The following is a 14,726-nucleotide window of genomic DNA, read 5'->3' as shown; positions in this document are numbered from 1 at the left end:
CAACAAAAGAATGAATAATTGTATGCTTACTCGTCACTCCAAGTAATTTGTAGACATGCTGCGGATGGATGTATTTCTCCCAGATCACCAGATTATGCAGCTTGAAGATGGCATACTCAGAATTCTCCTGCATCCCTCGTCCCACGGTAAAGAGCGTCTGGTTGCCTTGACAACAGGAGGACACATTGACAATGGCGTCAATGGGAGCGATTTCCTTGCCGTTGATGTATATGATGAAATTCTCCCTCCTATGCCACGTAAAGGCAATGTTCGTCCATGTATCTGATTTAATTTCCTGTAAAAGTAAAGATAAAAATAGTTTGTCAATGAGAATAAGTATCAAGCTTTTGTTATACTTTTATTAATAAAACGGGACTACTTTGCTAAGAGAAGCGAGTAAATGTTCAATTCATACTTCTCAAATTTTGATTTCGCTCCCAGATTATAGATGCAATTATCTTTAGGTTGTCACATGACTTTAATTATAAGAAAATAAATTCATTGTGATTGACGAAAACCTTTTTGTTTTAGGGTCAATTTGGGGGGAAAGATAGCGAGATTTCAACGTTATTTGTATGAACGATTGGCCCCGAATCACCATTTTTTCACAACCATTAACTTGCCATTTTCAAAAACAGCTAAACACTTGCGTCCGTATTCTACTATTTCAGTTAAACCCGACCATGGTTCACTTCACTTCCTTTGTTAAAACATGAGAACTTAGCTATACTCACTGCTGTGTTGATTCGTTTCCATGACATCGTGATGCCGTCATCGACCACAAAGTTCAAACCTTCGCCCTCTAAGAATATATTGAATCCCTTGGTGGAACCTTGTCCTCCGGAGCTGTGGAAACGGAACAAGCAAAATATGTGAAAATGACAAGAGCATAATATTCCTTTCTTGATATATTTGCACATGTTCTCCAAATCGCCGAGTTTTCGTACTTCTAATCTAAAGTGAAGTCAAAGAAGTCTGTTAAGAAAAACTCTTAAGACTAAATCAAATCAAAAGGCTAATATTGTAAAATATAATCATGACAAACTTCATATTCATGAGTAAATAAATAACTATGATGTCACCCAAAGCGAGGTACTCAACGGACTATTTTCAAGAAGCATCTGAAAAAGTAGTTATATTATAGCTTAGAAACAAGAACGTGCAAGTTTATTCAAAATGTAACTGCCTGTCGAAATGATGATGATAAGCCCATATACTTTCTAAATTTCGTTCGCATTTTGTCTTCTTCTCAAAGTCATTCATATCCAAATTCAAAATTATACCTATTCTCTTCCAGTCATTGGTGATAATTGGCGGGAGTATCAAAATCATATATCATGTACAAGAAGTGTAGCCTGGGTATAATACAGGCCTTTACAGGGCATGCGACTGTTACAGGGCATCACCGTATTGCAAGGAACCTGTGTCGGGCATGCCGAGTTGTTTTCATCGGTTAACATACCTCAAGAGAAACTGCTTCTCTACCGGTGGCGCAGGGGTAGTGGGTGGGGGCATCGTGGTCGTATCGTTCTCCGATGGCGTGTTGACCACCACGTTGGCGGCATCGTTAGCCGAGGCTACGACGTCGAAATGAAGCTTGGTCCAGAACGAGACACTGAGGCCCTTTCCAGTAGGTTTGCTTACAAAGGTCTCCCTAAAATCACCTGCAAAGTGTATATTACGGTAAGTGACATAAGTAAACTATTATACAAGTTTACGTTCAGGTTTTTTTTTATACAAGTGATGGACATTGTATTTAGATTTCATTGAGAAGCTTCACATCTCTTAACTACAAACTATCTCTCTAAAGCTTTTTAGAACAGTATAATTTTCTGTCTTCTGTCCTTATGGGAGAAATCCAACTGTAATGCATTTACCACATTGTCTCAATCGTCACAACTTTTCCATTTTCTTGATGTTTAGCTTAGTTTCACGGATGCATAATATAACTCTAAATTTTAAGTGTTACAGGTGTACTTACCCAGAGTGATGTAGTCTGGGTATCCAGGCAGGTTTACAGTCAAATCATCTTCAAGGGTTATATTAGGTGTGGGACCTACATAGCCCACACGTGGATAGGCAGTACCGTTGAACACGAAGCCTGGTGGAAGACTATGGGCGCTGAGAACGTGCGGGTTACCACTGATGAGGTCCAGGGTTCCCCACTTGTACTGTGCGTCCGTATATTGAAGATTGTCTAAATTTTAAGACGAAAAAAAGAGAGAATGAAATGAGTGATGACCAACTCCTAGATTTTGCTCATTAATATCCAGGTGAAATAATATGATAATTACTATAGAACGCCAATCATTTTCAAGAAACTTGATTATGTGGCTGTTGGGAGTATTAACCTCGTTAAGATCTCAAGTATGTTGTTCCATTTGTTTAATAGTTTTATTGTAGTAAGCATCTTTACAAAAAATCTTGAAATTCTAAGAGATTTCAAAGTTGTGTTTTAAAATAGTTTCCCATGGATAAGTAAACAAGATATCAAAGACAAATCAATTGAGACCTTTAATAAAACTATAATTTTAGATCTGCATCATAAAGATTTAGGCTGATTTCTGGAAGGGAAATCACCTACAAAATCCTTTTAAAGGGGTTCTCTTATCTATTCCTCAATAAGATACCTAGCATGTATTTAATGTTTCATCTGCAAAGAAAAGTGCTTCACAACAAAATGGATTTAAAGGTGCTCATGCGTGGGTATATAGAGGACATCACACGGCCGTACGCAGGGGAGCGCAATAACCGTTGGCTCAGCGTCGTGTACGATCGCCAAATTGCCTACTTCGTGAACGACTATGTACCCAGGCATGAACATCATTATTAAATATAAAAATGGAAACGCATATATTACCCATCTTGGCAAATGTATCACGGTATTCATACGGCTCCATCTTTCTCTCCGCTATGGCCAACTCGTCAAAGGAAATATTACTGGCATGGCCCAGGTAGTCGTTCCTCCTGCCGAGAATCAATACGGTCTCAAAGTCGCTTGCGCGGAACTTCTGGTACCCGATCGGATCGTGGGCCACGACCCGACCGTTCATGTAGAAGAATAGACCCTCATCTTGTGTCCAGGTCAAGCCCAGGTTGGTCCACTCCCCCATGAAGTCGAACCCGGGCGCGTCGGTCACTGTCATGTTGTCTGTGTGGAGGAAAAGAAGATCAGTCGGACGATATCAGACCATGCAGCTAGCTCACACTAGCACAGGCAACAACTAATTTGTTACTTGTAAAATGTGCTGTTTTATGATCACTGAGTAATACATGTAGTTGCTCGGGCAAACCATTGTGGCAAAGTGATTGTATTCCATTCGCTTTCATATTATCTAACCAAGGCATCTACATGTATATACCATAATACTGCTACTTTAGCTATTGAATAACTATTGCCTTAAAAACATAGTTATCGGGCAGTAAATATTTTTTTTCTTGACAATAAGACAAACTAATCCAACTTCATATACTCCTACCTAGGTACATAACTTTACTTTTTTTACCACTCTCAACTCAGGGCCATTTACATTGGTATTGGAGAGAACACGATTCATGGATTGGCTAAGCGCCTTAAAGTAGAAGCTTGACAACAGTAATGTTACAATAATAATTTTCCGTCAAACTTAAAAGTATTTCATTGGATTAGGTTACATCATTAATACATGTACTTAATTCATGTAGCATGTTTAGCTGATTGTACTCCGTTGACAACCAATGATCTATGTCCAGCTTTCCATCGTTTATATATTGTATTGCAACTTTGATGATGGTCTGACCTTCATTCTGGATGAAAGGGACGTGCACAATCTCGGTCACCCATCTCGTGTAGCCGTCGGTGACAGCCGCTCCGAGGCGATCCACTTCCCGCTGGAAGATGGAGAACCCACGGGTTACCTGCTCTCCTGAGCTTATAAAGAAATGGGTTTCGTTGTCAAAGACTTGTGAGAGTCTAACCCAGGTCGAAACGGATAACCCGTCCGAGCATTTGTGGGTGTTGCTAATGCACGTTCCAGCAAAGTCACCTGTGAATGGGAAAATTAGACAAGTTGGAAAATCAGACAAAATCGAATTTGCAGGAAGGAAATAACATTGAATTGTTCAAACGTTGGATTACTATTTAGGAATAGAATTCAGGTTCAGTAATATATATAGTCTAACGTTGATGTACCCATATACCCTGCCATGAACCTGATGAAAATAAATAAAGAATTGTCTGAAAATTGTAATTTAAAAATTAAGAGCATTGGGTGAGAAAAGGAGAATCAGAAGGATTCAGTGAGAGAAGAAGAGAGGGGGTTGAGAGAGAGAGAAAGAGAGATAGAGAGGGAGAGAGAGAGAGAGTTAATGAGTGTGTGAGAGAGAGAGAGAGAGAGAGCAAAGAGGGATAGAAAGGAAGAGGGGAAGGTGGAGAGAGATTGAGAGGGGGAAACATACAGAAATTATTCAGAAAAAAAACGGCAATTCTAAATCTTTATTTATTTCATGAATTTGCCAAATTACCGAAAAACAGCCACCCATCTCCGTCCCCAAGGACCATGACCGACTGGCCCTTCTCATCTCGTCCATGACCCAGGATGACATCGGCCTCACCGGCTCGGTCCATGGGGTGGAAGTTGGCTGCGTACTCTGGCATGTACTCAGCCAGGGTCGCCCAGTCACGCCGGACGTATCCGTCGCTGGTCCAGTAGTGGTCCGATGTTTCGATCATGGCGAACTCACGCCCTGTTTTTATAAATACATGAGGGGAAAAAAAATCATCATTGTGACGGATATCAGTCATTCGCTTTTATACTCTGTTGCATATCGACATAATTATCAAAAGAATTTGAAGAATGGCTAGTAATCATCATAGGTTAAAAATGGATTTGAAAAGCAGAAATGTAAGAAAAACATCATTCTACTTTCAATAATTTCGTGATATTTACATGCCATACGTCATGATATGATTTTGTCACTAAAAAATAGCATACATTTTCATGTTCCTTACTTTTGATTTTGAATTATTTGTGGGATTGTAAATGGTTCACATGTACAACACATTCTGTCTGCACGTCGTGGACGTATCCAAAATAGAATACTTTCGGCCTCCAAAGACAGAGTCATCTTGGCCTAACTCTAATTGTCTCCTTAATTAATTTGACATTTTGAAAACTGCAAAATACACTCTCGTTATTTCATCCATATATAGATTACTTACGTGTCATTCCAAATAGGATGTGTCTCTCGTATGGCCTGATCGCTCGACCCCATATGACGAGATCGTTGAACACGACCGAGTCGGCCGATCCTCGGGAGCCGAACATGGATCCGAGAGTCATGGTGTCAAAGGTGTTAGTCGCGTTGGCGTTCTAAATAGAATTTAAAAAATAAAATTCAGTTCTCGATTACAACATGATGTGTACAAATAATAGCTATTGATTTCTACCGCTCTATGTAACAAAATGTCTTTTATCATGGGGTTTACGTGTATTTGGCAATAAACCATAGTTTAGTACAATGTACGTTGTTTTGATATCGGTTTATATTGTCCACTGTGATATTATTAATGATATTGAAGTATTTTATGAGCATTACTTCGGTGCTGACTTTGATGAAGCGCGAAAAGTTTAAATTCATCACATCTTTTTCTGTAATACGGGACTGGAAAGATGATTAAACTCATTATTAAAAACTGTATTCCACATTTCATTCGCCTTTTCTGTTTGTTACTTTGCAGTCTTTCTTCCGCTTAGATGTATTCCATACAGAAAAAAATAGGGGAAAGATGGGGATATGGGAATATTATATAAACAATACAGAAAATGGAAGATACATTAAGATTCAGGAGTTATTCTTTGAACTAAATACAGAAATTGGAAGATACACTAAGGTTTAGAAGTTATTCTTTGAACTAAAATGCTTACTTCCACTGTAGTCTCCCTTGTATGCGTCTTTCCGCCGAAATACACGATCAAGCCCTGATCAGCAGACCAGGAAACCCCAATATGAAGCCAATTCTCGAATGCCAGTTCTGTTTTGGTTATCACCACACTACTGACAGTTGAGCCATCGCAAACTGATGATAAGATATTAACAAGCACGTTAAATTTGAAGAAACTGTCTTCAACATGCCGCAAAAGGACAATAACATCATGAACATTATCTATTTTAATACATGTGTGGGTTTTACCAGAATAAATGCAAATCATATGTAATGGAAATGCAATAGGGTTAGTGAAAAAAGGGATGGAATGATATTTTATATTGTTCTTATGCCTTTCATCTCGTTCATGCGCTTCCAATATCTTGATTTCAATTAACGTGCAGAAATGATAACTTTTTGACGCTGATCGTAATTTGCTTTTAGTTTCATGAGGCTTAAAGATCAAGCAATTGGTCTCTATAATAGAGTTAGGCAAAGAAAAAACGATTAACATGCAAACATGACATGAACATAATGGCAAACCTTCTATCAATAATGACTTGTTACTAGAGAGCACGATGTTAATCCCAACCCTCTCGCCGTTGACCGGTCCAGCGGTGGAGAAGACCACACCCTCGGTCATATTCGTTGAATTCTTATTCATACGGAACCAGAAGGCCAGCGTGAAGCCGTATGGACACAAACTGGGGTCGCTTAGACAGCCGTCGGTGAAGTTTCCGATCTCGACGTAGGTGTCGGCGCCGTCAATGGACGGATAGAGGCCGAGCTCGGCGCGCCCGAAGGCGGCGGAGATGTTGGCGCCCGTGATCTCCAACTCGCCTAAGTTGTTGAGGGGGAAGTAGTGGTCGGCCACCGTCGCGTAGTAAGGGTTGATCTCGGGTGTGATCACTGAAAAACAGAAAATGGTCTGGTTGCGATGATGATTCACATGCTTTTCTAAGAAAATTCATATTTATTTTATACAAACATTTCGGACGAAACATTATGAGTTGATGTTAATTGACAACGATTTCTTTTCAGAGAAATCGCCAATATATCTTTATTTTCGGAGATTACATAATTATTGATCAAGCGACAGAGTAACGTATGTGCTGAAAACGCACTTTCAACCAATTCACTGTCATAGTATTTGCCTAATGAAATATGCCTAGGGATAGAAATGCCTAGAAATATGCCTGTAATTTATAATAAGTTCTATTTAAAGTGATATACTTACACAGGAACTGCGCCTTCAAACTCTTGACGTTGGAATAATCATAGTTGGGAGACAAATCTGAAGAAAAGAAAAAGCATAAAAATAAAGTAAGCATAGTATTATAATCATATCCAGTTTGGTTTACATTCAGAGTGGAATTCCTAATAAGACTGATTAATAATTTAAAACTCAGGGTTATAGGAGGTGCCTTGAAATTCGAATGTTATGCACATTAAATTGCTTTACACACATATTCCTTTGATTTGTCAAAATAAAAATTGCTAATGACTATTCACTGCAATAATATAACATATTTAATACAACTTACTTCAGATAAATTTGACGTCATTCAAATCTGCAATATGCAAACTTCATTATGAAGTGATTTTCATAAAAATTCGGTTTTGACATTTATTATCTACATGGCCCATTAAAGAAAACGAATTTATGCGCTATTTCATATCTTCAACTTTATTATATTTCTAGGTACATGTATACAAATCTGCTAATAGTGACAACATTTCTCATTTGTCATTTAACGAATATACTTTTCCAATCCTAAAATGTTATGTGCTATTACGAACAAATAAATCACCATTTACCTTTCTCACAGCTATATCCAGTGTAACCGAACGCACACTCGCACGTGTAGTACGCGATCCAGTCCGTGCATGTTCCTCCATTTTGACAAGGGTAGGACTCACACTCGTCGATTTCTGAAAGAGGAAAATGTCAACATTGACATAATACAGTAACTGTATTGCATCAGTCTATGGAGACTCAACTAATTACACGTTATGAAACGATGGATTGTTTAACTGTATACTTTATTAATACAAACATAAGTCAACTTCTCCAACACGTTATCATAGTTAACACCGACACCAATTACCTGTATTAATCTCAACAAGTAGGATTCGCATACATTAACTGTTGCTATGTCGGGAAATCCCATCCATGCCTCAGCGTATATGTAGTAGAGGCCCGCATTAACTTCAATATTGAAGTTAATGCGGGCCTCTACTACATATATGCTGAGGCATGGATGGGATTTCCCGACATAGCAACAGTTAATGTATGCGAATCCAGTAGGGTTATTGAAAGACTGAAACTCGAAGCAGGTGAAAAGAGCCTTTCGTTTTTAAGGTGTTGGAATGATCTATTGTTAGCCCCAAGTGCTTCCGTGGATTAGTGAGAATCAATATAAATTCATATTAAAAAGAATAGTTATTCTGAAGGCTACATGTAATGGTGTAACCGACCTCTGGGTTAAAGCAAAATAACATTTGCAATATAGAAATGTGCTGTTGAATAAGCAAGTTCATAGCTGCAGTCTGAGCATGAGCAGTTAAAGGTCATTGCAGACCGAATTGTGAAATACACAGATACAAAATACTTTTGACGTGCTCATGAAAGTTATGTAATCATTATCATTTATGCACAGGCAGTGCACTTCATGATACACAGGTGGAAGTATTCTTTAAAAAGGGGGAAACAAAGGCTTTTTATGTAGCACCTCCATCGATCGCTGTAGGAGTGATTATTACAAAATGTACGGTGGGACCTCTTCATGTTTTGAGATCTGTGTATATTCAGGGCCATTTGGGACATGTGCTAACCGTGAACTGGTCTATTGTGACAATTCTTATACATTTAACGATGTACATTTGTGTAATAACAGTTTTAATGAGCAAAAACCTGTAGCTGGCCCTTAACGGGATTGTGACTATTTGCATTTTTTCTTACCCATGTCACAATTAGTTTCATTATATCCGGGGAAGCAGTCGCATATGTAGGCAGCTATTCCTGCGTCGTAACAGTCACCTTGGACGCACGGCTCAATCACGCAGTCATCCTCATCTAAAGTATTGATAAAATGAAAGCATGTATTTATTCAGTATGAATGCCTATTTATGACGATGTTACATCCTAATTACATATTACGAGGTGTTTTACATGATACCAGAACCCCCCCCCCCCAAAAAAAAAGGCTATAACGTTCACTTCTTTAAGTCACAAAATATCGTTATATTCCATTTATATTCTTATTTGATATTTTTTAGTTCGCGGTTAGCTTTAACAAAGTTTGTTAAACAGTAATGTACACTCAACCTGATTTATTTGCATTTAAAAAAATTCAAATCGCTTCGATTTCTTTTATATACCCTTTCTATTCTTTTATTAAAACATGTCATTCTTGACTTAAAATGCTGAAAATGTCGCTATGGCACATCGATTACAAAACAGGTTCTCTCATCTTTCAGTTGGATCTTTATCTTTTGTTTTTGTTGCTTGAATTCTTTCAACAACAACAAAAGAGGAAAAAAAGAAGAAAACTCATGCTCACCCCATCCTCCCATAAGCCAAATCAGTTCATTAGTTGTATTAACCCACACGGGGAAGATGATCAGTTCATCGAACATCCCCGTAGAGTGGCCGGTGAAGGAGCCACCATTGTAGCGGCAACCCATGGTCATGGTGTTGAGGACATCGCTGAGACCGGTGGAGCTGCCGGAGGGGTCCTTTCCGACTCTCGCTCTGTCTAGGAATACCTAGAGAAATAAGATAAAGTATTAACCGATGAATTTATCGTCATGACATGAACAAGAACATTATCTCTTTTACTTGTAACTTTACATGGATGAAAAAGAAATTAATCTCAGGGTGGACAGGACGGTGGAGCCAACAGAAGCCAATGGCCTGTCGAAAGTTAGGTCTACGATGAAGTCAAAATAGACATGATTAAGAATAATTAAGAATATTACATAATATTATAGGGTAATGCAAAGGAGAAATAGATTTACAATCTTGATACATAGTCAAACAGCGAACGAGCAAAACGACGGAAACATGAGAAACGGAGGGTCAATATACCAGAAACTCATTACCATGATCACACCCCTTCTCGGTGTTTTCTTCTCTCGTATTCTCTCTCTCTCTCTCTCTCTCTCTCTCTCTTTCTCTCCCTCTCTTTTCCCCCCTCTCTCTCTATCTCTTCCTCCCTCTTTCTCTATCTCTCTCTCTCTCTCCCAATCTCCCTCCTTTTTCCCCCTTTGCCATTGTTTGGGGAATGCGCCTCCTGCCCAAAACAGTTACGTCTATACTGACACAATTCGGCGCTATATAGGCATCATTCATTGAACGTAAAATTGTTGTGCTTCGGTTATTATTGGCAGGATTTAATTCCTTAAAATGCTAGTGTGCCACAGTGGCTGCCTTGCTAAAGCCAGGGTAATAATCGGGGCAGCGCCAGGAGCGTTACAATGTGACGGACATGTGCGCTATATAAGAAGCCACCATTATATTATTATTAATATTATTATGACTTACGGACAACCCGACAGTGGAACTCCATGCAAATCCCAGGTTCTTCCACAGGTCCGCTGGCATCAGGTTGTTGAGTTCCACCGTGAAGGTTGTAGATCCATCGTTGACTTGGACGGTTATCTTCCGGGCCTCACGGTAGATACCAAACCCACGAGCATCAGGCATCCCTGGAGAAAAAAAGAGAATAATTGATCTTCAGATCTCAAAACGCCATCATAGCATATCCCAAATAATCATTATCATCAACATCATCATCATCATCATGTTGTTTCCAACATCATCATCCACACTGTCATCACCATCATTATCATTATCATTGTCATCATCTTCGTCTTGTTTCCTTCATCACATTAACATGCTTAAGCTCAACAAGTTATCCAATAAAGTCTACTACGAATACTAAGACAGTTACAACTATAAGCACAAATGGGGGAGGGTGATAAAGAGAACAAACGGGAAAGGAGGCGTGGCGTTAGAAGGAGAAAATGGAGAAAGGAAAAGATGGATAGAGGGGGATGCGAAGAGAAACTGCAAGATTGAAAGAGGAGAAACAAGGAGAAAGAGTGGGATATATGGAAGAGGTAGACCGAGACCGAGAGTCGCAAGAGATCAAACAAAGGTCTGAGGGAAGTAAGGTCGATAGGATTTTAGAAGTCTTGGACAATCCCAACGGATCTTACCGGAACTCATGATGTATACTGGACCGGATTCTTTGATTTCGTCCTCGGTTAGACGTATCCAGAACGCCATGGCAAAACCGTCTGTGCACAGACTCGGATCGCTGAAGCACGAACCGGAGAAATCTCCGAAGTCTATGCAGTCGTCGGTGCCGTTAAAACGGGTCCAGATCGAATTACCCGCGATGGAGTAGTTTTGTTGGACCGCCAATCCGGGGATGGCGTTGTACATGCTCATGTTGACATTTTGGTTCGGATAACTGCCATCGCCGGTCTCGTTGAAGGTGTCGAACGACCAGTAAAGGGAACCAGCGAAATAATTGGAGGTGTAGAGGTACGCCGCGTCTGAGGGGTGTAACAATAAGCAAGGTGTTTAAAACGATGACCATGGCATGCAATATTTTGTTACATTTATTTGTACCTGTACTTTGGAGGCCCAAATATACGATATAACAGATGTAAAAATGAATCCCACTAACATCAGGAATTATCTTCCAAGCTATATCAGGGCATCATTAGAATGAGGCAATGCATAGTCTGAATAAACCGAATCGTATTCAAATTGTAATTTGCGTTGTTATTATTCATTTCGATGGTTTGTATGCATTATCATCTAATCAATAGTGTTCAAGAAGACCAGATTACAAACCCGAGGGGTGTGCAAAATGATCAGAATTTGTTTTCAGATCAAGTCCTAAGTAATAATTTGATTAATTTTTAATTTACAATGCATCATAATGGATTATGTGGTCCTCACATTCACCTGTCAATATCACCCCGTGCTAAGACATCACACCAGCTTTAGGGTTGCCTATCAATATACTGCACCAACGCCAACCAACTAGGCTATTCTAATACCCAGTTCGGTACAACTTGGTCGAAAAAGATATGTTCTTTTTTTAAAACTTACCTTTGTCGCAGTCTTTATCCCAGTAGCCGTACTCGCAGTCACATATGTAATCATCGATGAGATCAACGCAGACCCCGACATCAGAACACGTGACATTGTAATCTATACATTCATTTATCTCTGCAGAGGGAAGAAACAGCAAGAGCTTAGCCGAGGATCGTTACACTTTTCAAGGAAATTTAAGAAAAATCCACGGTTTTTTTTTTGTCACAGAAATACTCCCATTTACCAGGTGTGCAGTTTTGTCGAAGTAATGGTGATTTCAATGAAAACAAGAGTATGAATATATCAAAGGAAACAGTGTACATGTTTGTATTTTCAATATATTAGCCCTAAAGTGAATATTTGTTATTCCTGAATATATTTTAATATGTTTCCTATTCCTCACCACTCCCAAACACTGTATAAATATTTCACCCGAGTAACATTTTATAGCAGAGTTTCCTTAAACTCCAGAATGCCTAAAACTGCAATACTACAAAGTGTTTTCTAATATATTCTCAAAATGTGTAATGTTATTTTTTGGTCTGTTTTGGTAATTAGTGTTGTTCTTGTTGTTTTGATTCTTGTTTTCTAAACATTCTTTATAGTCATACTATGTGATGTTTTGTTTTTGCTGTTGTTGTTGCTTAATTTTCGTTTTGATTCGTTTATGTGTTTTTTAAATCAAGATATGACCACGTTGGCACAAAAATAAGAAACAATATAAAACACAATTAATCCTACTTACCTTCACACCTCACCCCGTTGCCGGAGTAACCAGCGAAGCAGGCGCAGATGAAATCACCGATAGTATTCGTGCAGTTGGCCAAAGACGGGTGGCAGTTATCAATTTCTTCTGTGCATTCGTCAGTATCTTAAAAGAAGGCGAGATGAATATAAATAGTAGTTGGTGAGATAGAAGGTATTGCATTAGGATGTGACGTTACATCAGGAAACAAGTTTTCATTTTACCCTTTTAGCGGTTTCTTGAGAAATGTAAAGGAAAATCGTCCAGTGGCATAAATGATCTGGTCAACGTCATAACCATCTTCACCAGCGTCATCATCACCGTCATCACAGTCACCATCATCATCATCATCATCATCATCCTCCTCAACAGCAACAACAACATTATCATATCATAACAATCAGCATAGTCACCATCATCGTCACCATGATATTTATTACCATTATTGGCAACATTACAACCTTGTATCATAACTATTGTTATTGTCCACATCGTCATTACTGCAATCATAGTACTTAACATTAATTAATTTCTCTTTATCCCTTTCCCCTTCGCCCACCTCCTCCTCCTCATCGCCATCATCATCGTTATCACTATCTTCATCTTAAATTCAAAATCATAGAACTAAATCGTTGTTATCATCTCTTCACATTTCATACCCATATTTTCCTCCTTCACTTCCTCTTCCCCTCCTCTCCCTCACCATTATAATCACTGTCATCATCATCATCATGATTTTCTCTCTCATCCCGCCGTCTTACCATTGCAAACCGTAATGCCATCACCGTGGTAACCGCTGTTACAGGCGCATTCAAAGGAACCGTAGGTATTGGTGCAATTCCCGGTATTGTTTAAACAGTTATGAGTACCCACTGTACACTCGTAGATATCTGAAAGACAAACAAATGTTGGAAATTGTCTTGTGTGAACGAATCCAACTTTTAATAAGCATAACAAAAAACATTACATATCACTGTGATACAGTCCCCCAATCGAACGACCAAATAAACAAAATGAGCGTGATGGCGTTACTAATAATTATATTGAAAGAAAAATCAATGGGAAGTTTTCTTTTCTTGGAACTTCTAGTTTAGTCCATTCAAAAGCAATAGGTATTTGTTACAGCGCATTTTCCTTGCACTTACAAAGCGTTGCACACATTGCTTTCCATAGTTTGGCCAATTAAACAATAGCTACATTACTCGGCCAATATAATCCATTGTTCTCTAGCAAAGTGACATATGTTCCATTTTCTAAGTTCAGGCTGGCCAACGTGTAAGATTAAAAGTATTACTTTATACTGATGGTTGTAAAATATAGCGAACAATTGATTACTGGTTGATTCAATAAATATAAATTAAAGAAGAATATGATAATTAAAGGTGATTTACCGTTGCATACCCAGCCGGATCCGCTGAATCCTGAGTCACATGTGCAGGTATATGAGCCGATGGTGTTATTACACTGAGCCTGTGCGTGACAAGAATCAGTGCCCTCGCCACATTCATCGATATCTGTGAATTAAATAAACAAAAATACATAAAATAAAAGATTTATTCAATAAAAGAATGATGGAAACAGCGATAGAATAATTTATTGCGTAATTTTTCATCTAATTTCTTCAATCGCTTAAATTTCAAAAGCACATTTAATAAAAGTTTAAGGTTACGATATCAAAGTTAACATGATATTTCAAAATACCATGCATTCACACCAACAAACAGAGTTGAGTTATAAAATAATGATATACGTGTAGATCATAATCAAGTGATTGGTTGATAATATACCTGGGGACATGCATTCTTTTTAACTCGTATTAACGGGTCATTAGAAAGTGATAATGACCGGTCAATATTATCATCTAATGACCAATCCCTGGACGGTTAGTCGTCTATATCTAATTTTGTCATTCGACTCCAAGTCAAGTGAATTCAGGATGAATGTGATTTATGAAATGATAG

General features: G+C 38.6%; 1 protein-coding gene across 1 annotated transcript in view; it reads right to left on the bottom strand.

Moving 5' to 3' along the window:
- LOC578898 overlaps nt 1-14,726 on the bottom strand; it is a 38,905-nt gene that overhangs the window by 20,140 nt on the left and 4,039 nt on the right. The window contains exons 6-25 of the mRNA XM_030975970.1: nt 14,157-14,279; nt 13,527-13,655; nt 12,766-12,891; nt 12,036-12,155; nt 11,129-11,470; nt 10,452-10,615; nt 9,469-9,673; nt 8,868-8,981; nt 7,724-7,837; nt 7,143-7,199; nt 6,449-6,814; nt 5,907-6,058; nt 5,201-5,351; nt 4,504-4,725; nt 3,780-4,025; nt 2,861-3,151; nt 1,982-2,197; nt 1,463-1,664; nt 735-846; nt 31-295 (exon numbers count right to left, since the gene is read on the bottom strand). Of these exons, the coding sequence (XP_030831830.1) occupies nt 31-295; nt 735-846; nt 1,463-1,664; nt 1,982-2,197; nt 2,861-3,151; nt 3,780-4,025; nt 4,504-4,725; nt 5,201-5,351; nt 5,907-6,058; nt 6,449-6,814; nt 7,143-7,199; nt 7,724-7,837; nt 8,868-8,981; nt 9,469-9,673; nt 10,452-10,615; nt 11,129-11,363 (3,112 nt within the window). The 5' untranslated portion in view covers nt 11,364-11,470; nt 12,036-12,155; nt 12,766-12,891; nt 13,527-13,655; nt 14,157-14,279. The remainder of the gene's footprint in view (nt 1-30; nt 296-734; nt 847-1,462; nt 1,665-1,981; nt 2,198-2,860; nt 3,152-3,779; nt 4,026-4,503; nt 4,726-5,200; nt 5,352-5,906; nt 6,059-6,448; nt 6,815-7,142; nt 7,200-7,723; nt 7,838-8,867; nt 8,982-9,468; nt 9,674-10,451; nt 10,616-11,128; nt 11,471-12,035; nt 12,156-12,765; nt 12,892-13,526; nt 13,656-14,156; nt 14,280-14,726) is intronic.

This window comes from Strongylocentrotus purpuratus, unplaced genomic scaffold (assembly GCF_000002235.5).
Source record: "Strongylocentrotus purpuratus isolate Spur 01 unplaced genomic scaffold, Spur_5.0 spur5_scaffold_8, whole genome shotgun sequence".
In the NCBI taxonomy this organism is placed as follows: Eukaryota; Metazoa; Echinodermata; class Echinoidea; order Camarodonta; family Strongylocentrotidae; genus Strongylocentrotus; species Strongylocentrotus purpuratus.
The sequence above is the reverse complement of the archived record's forward strand: the minus strand, read 5'-3'. Positions and strand labels throughout refer to the sequence as shown.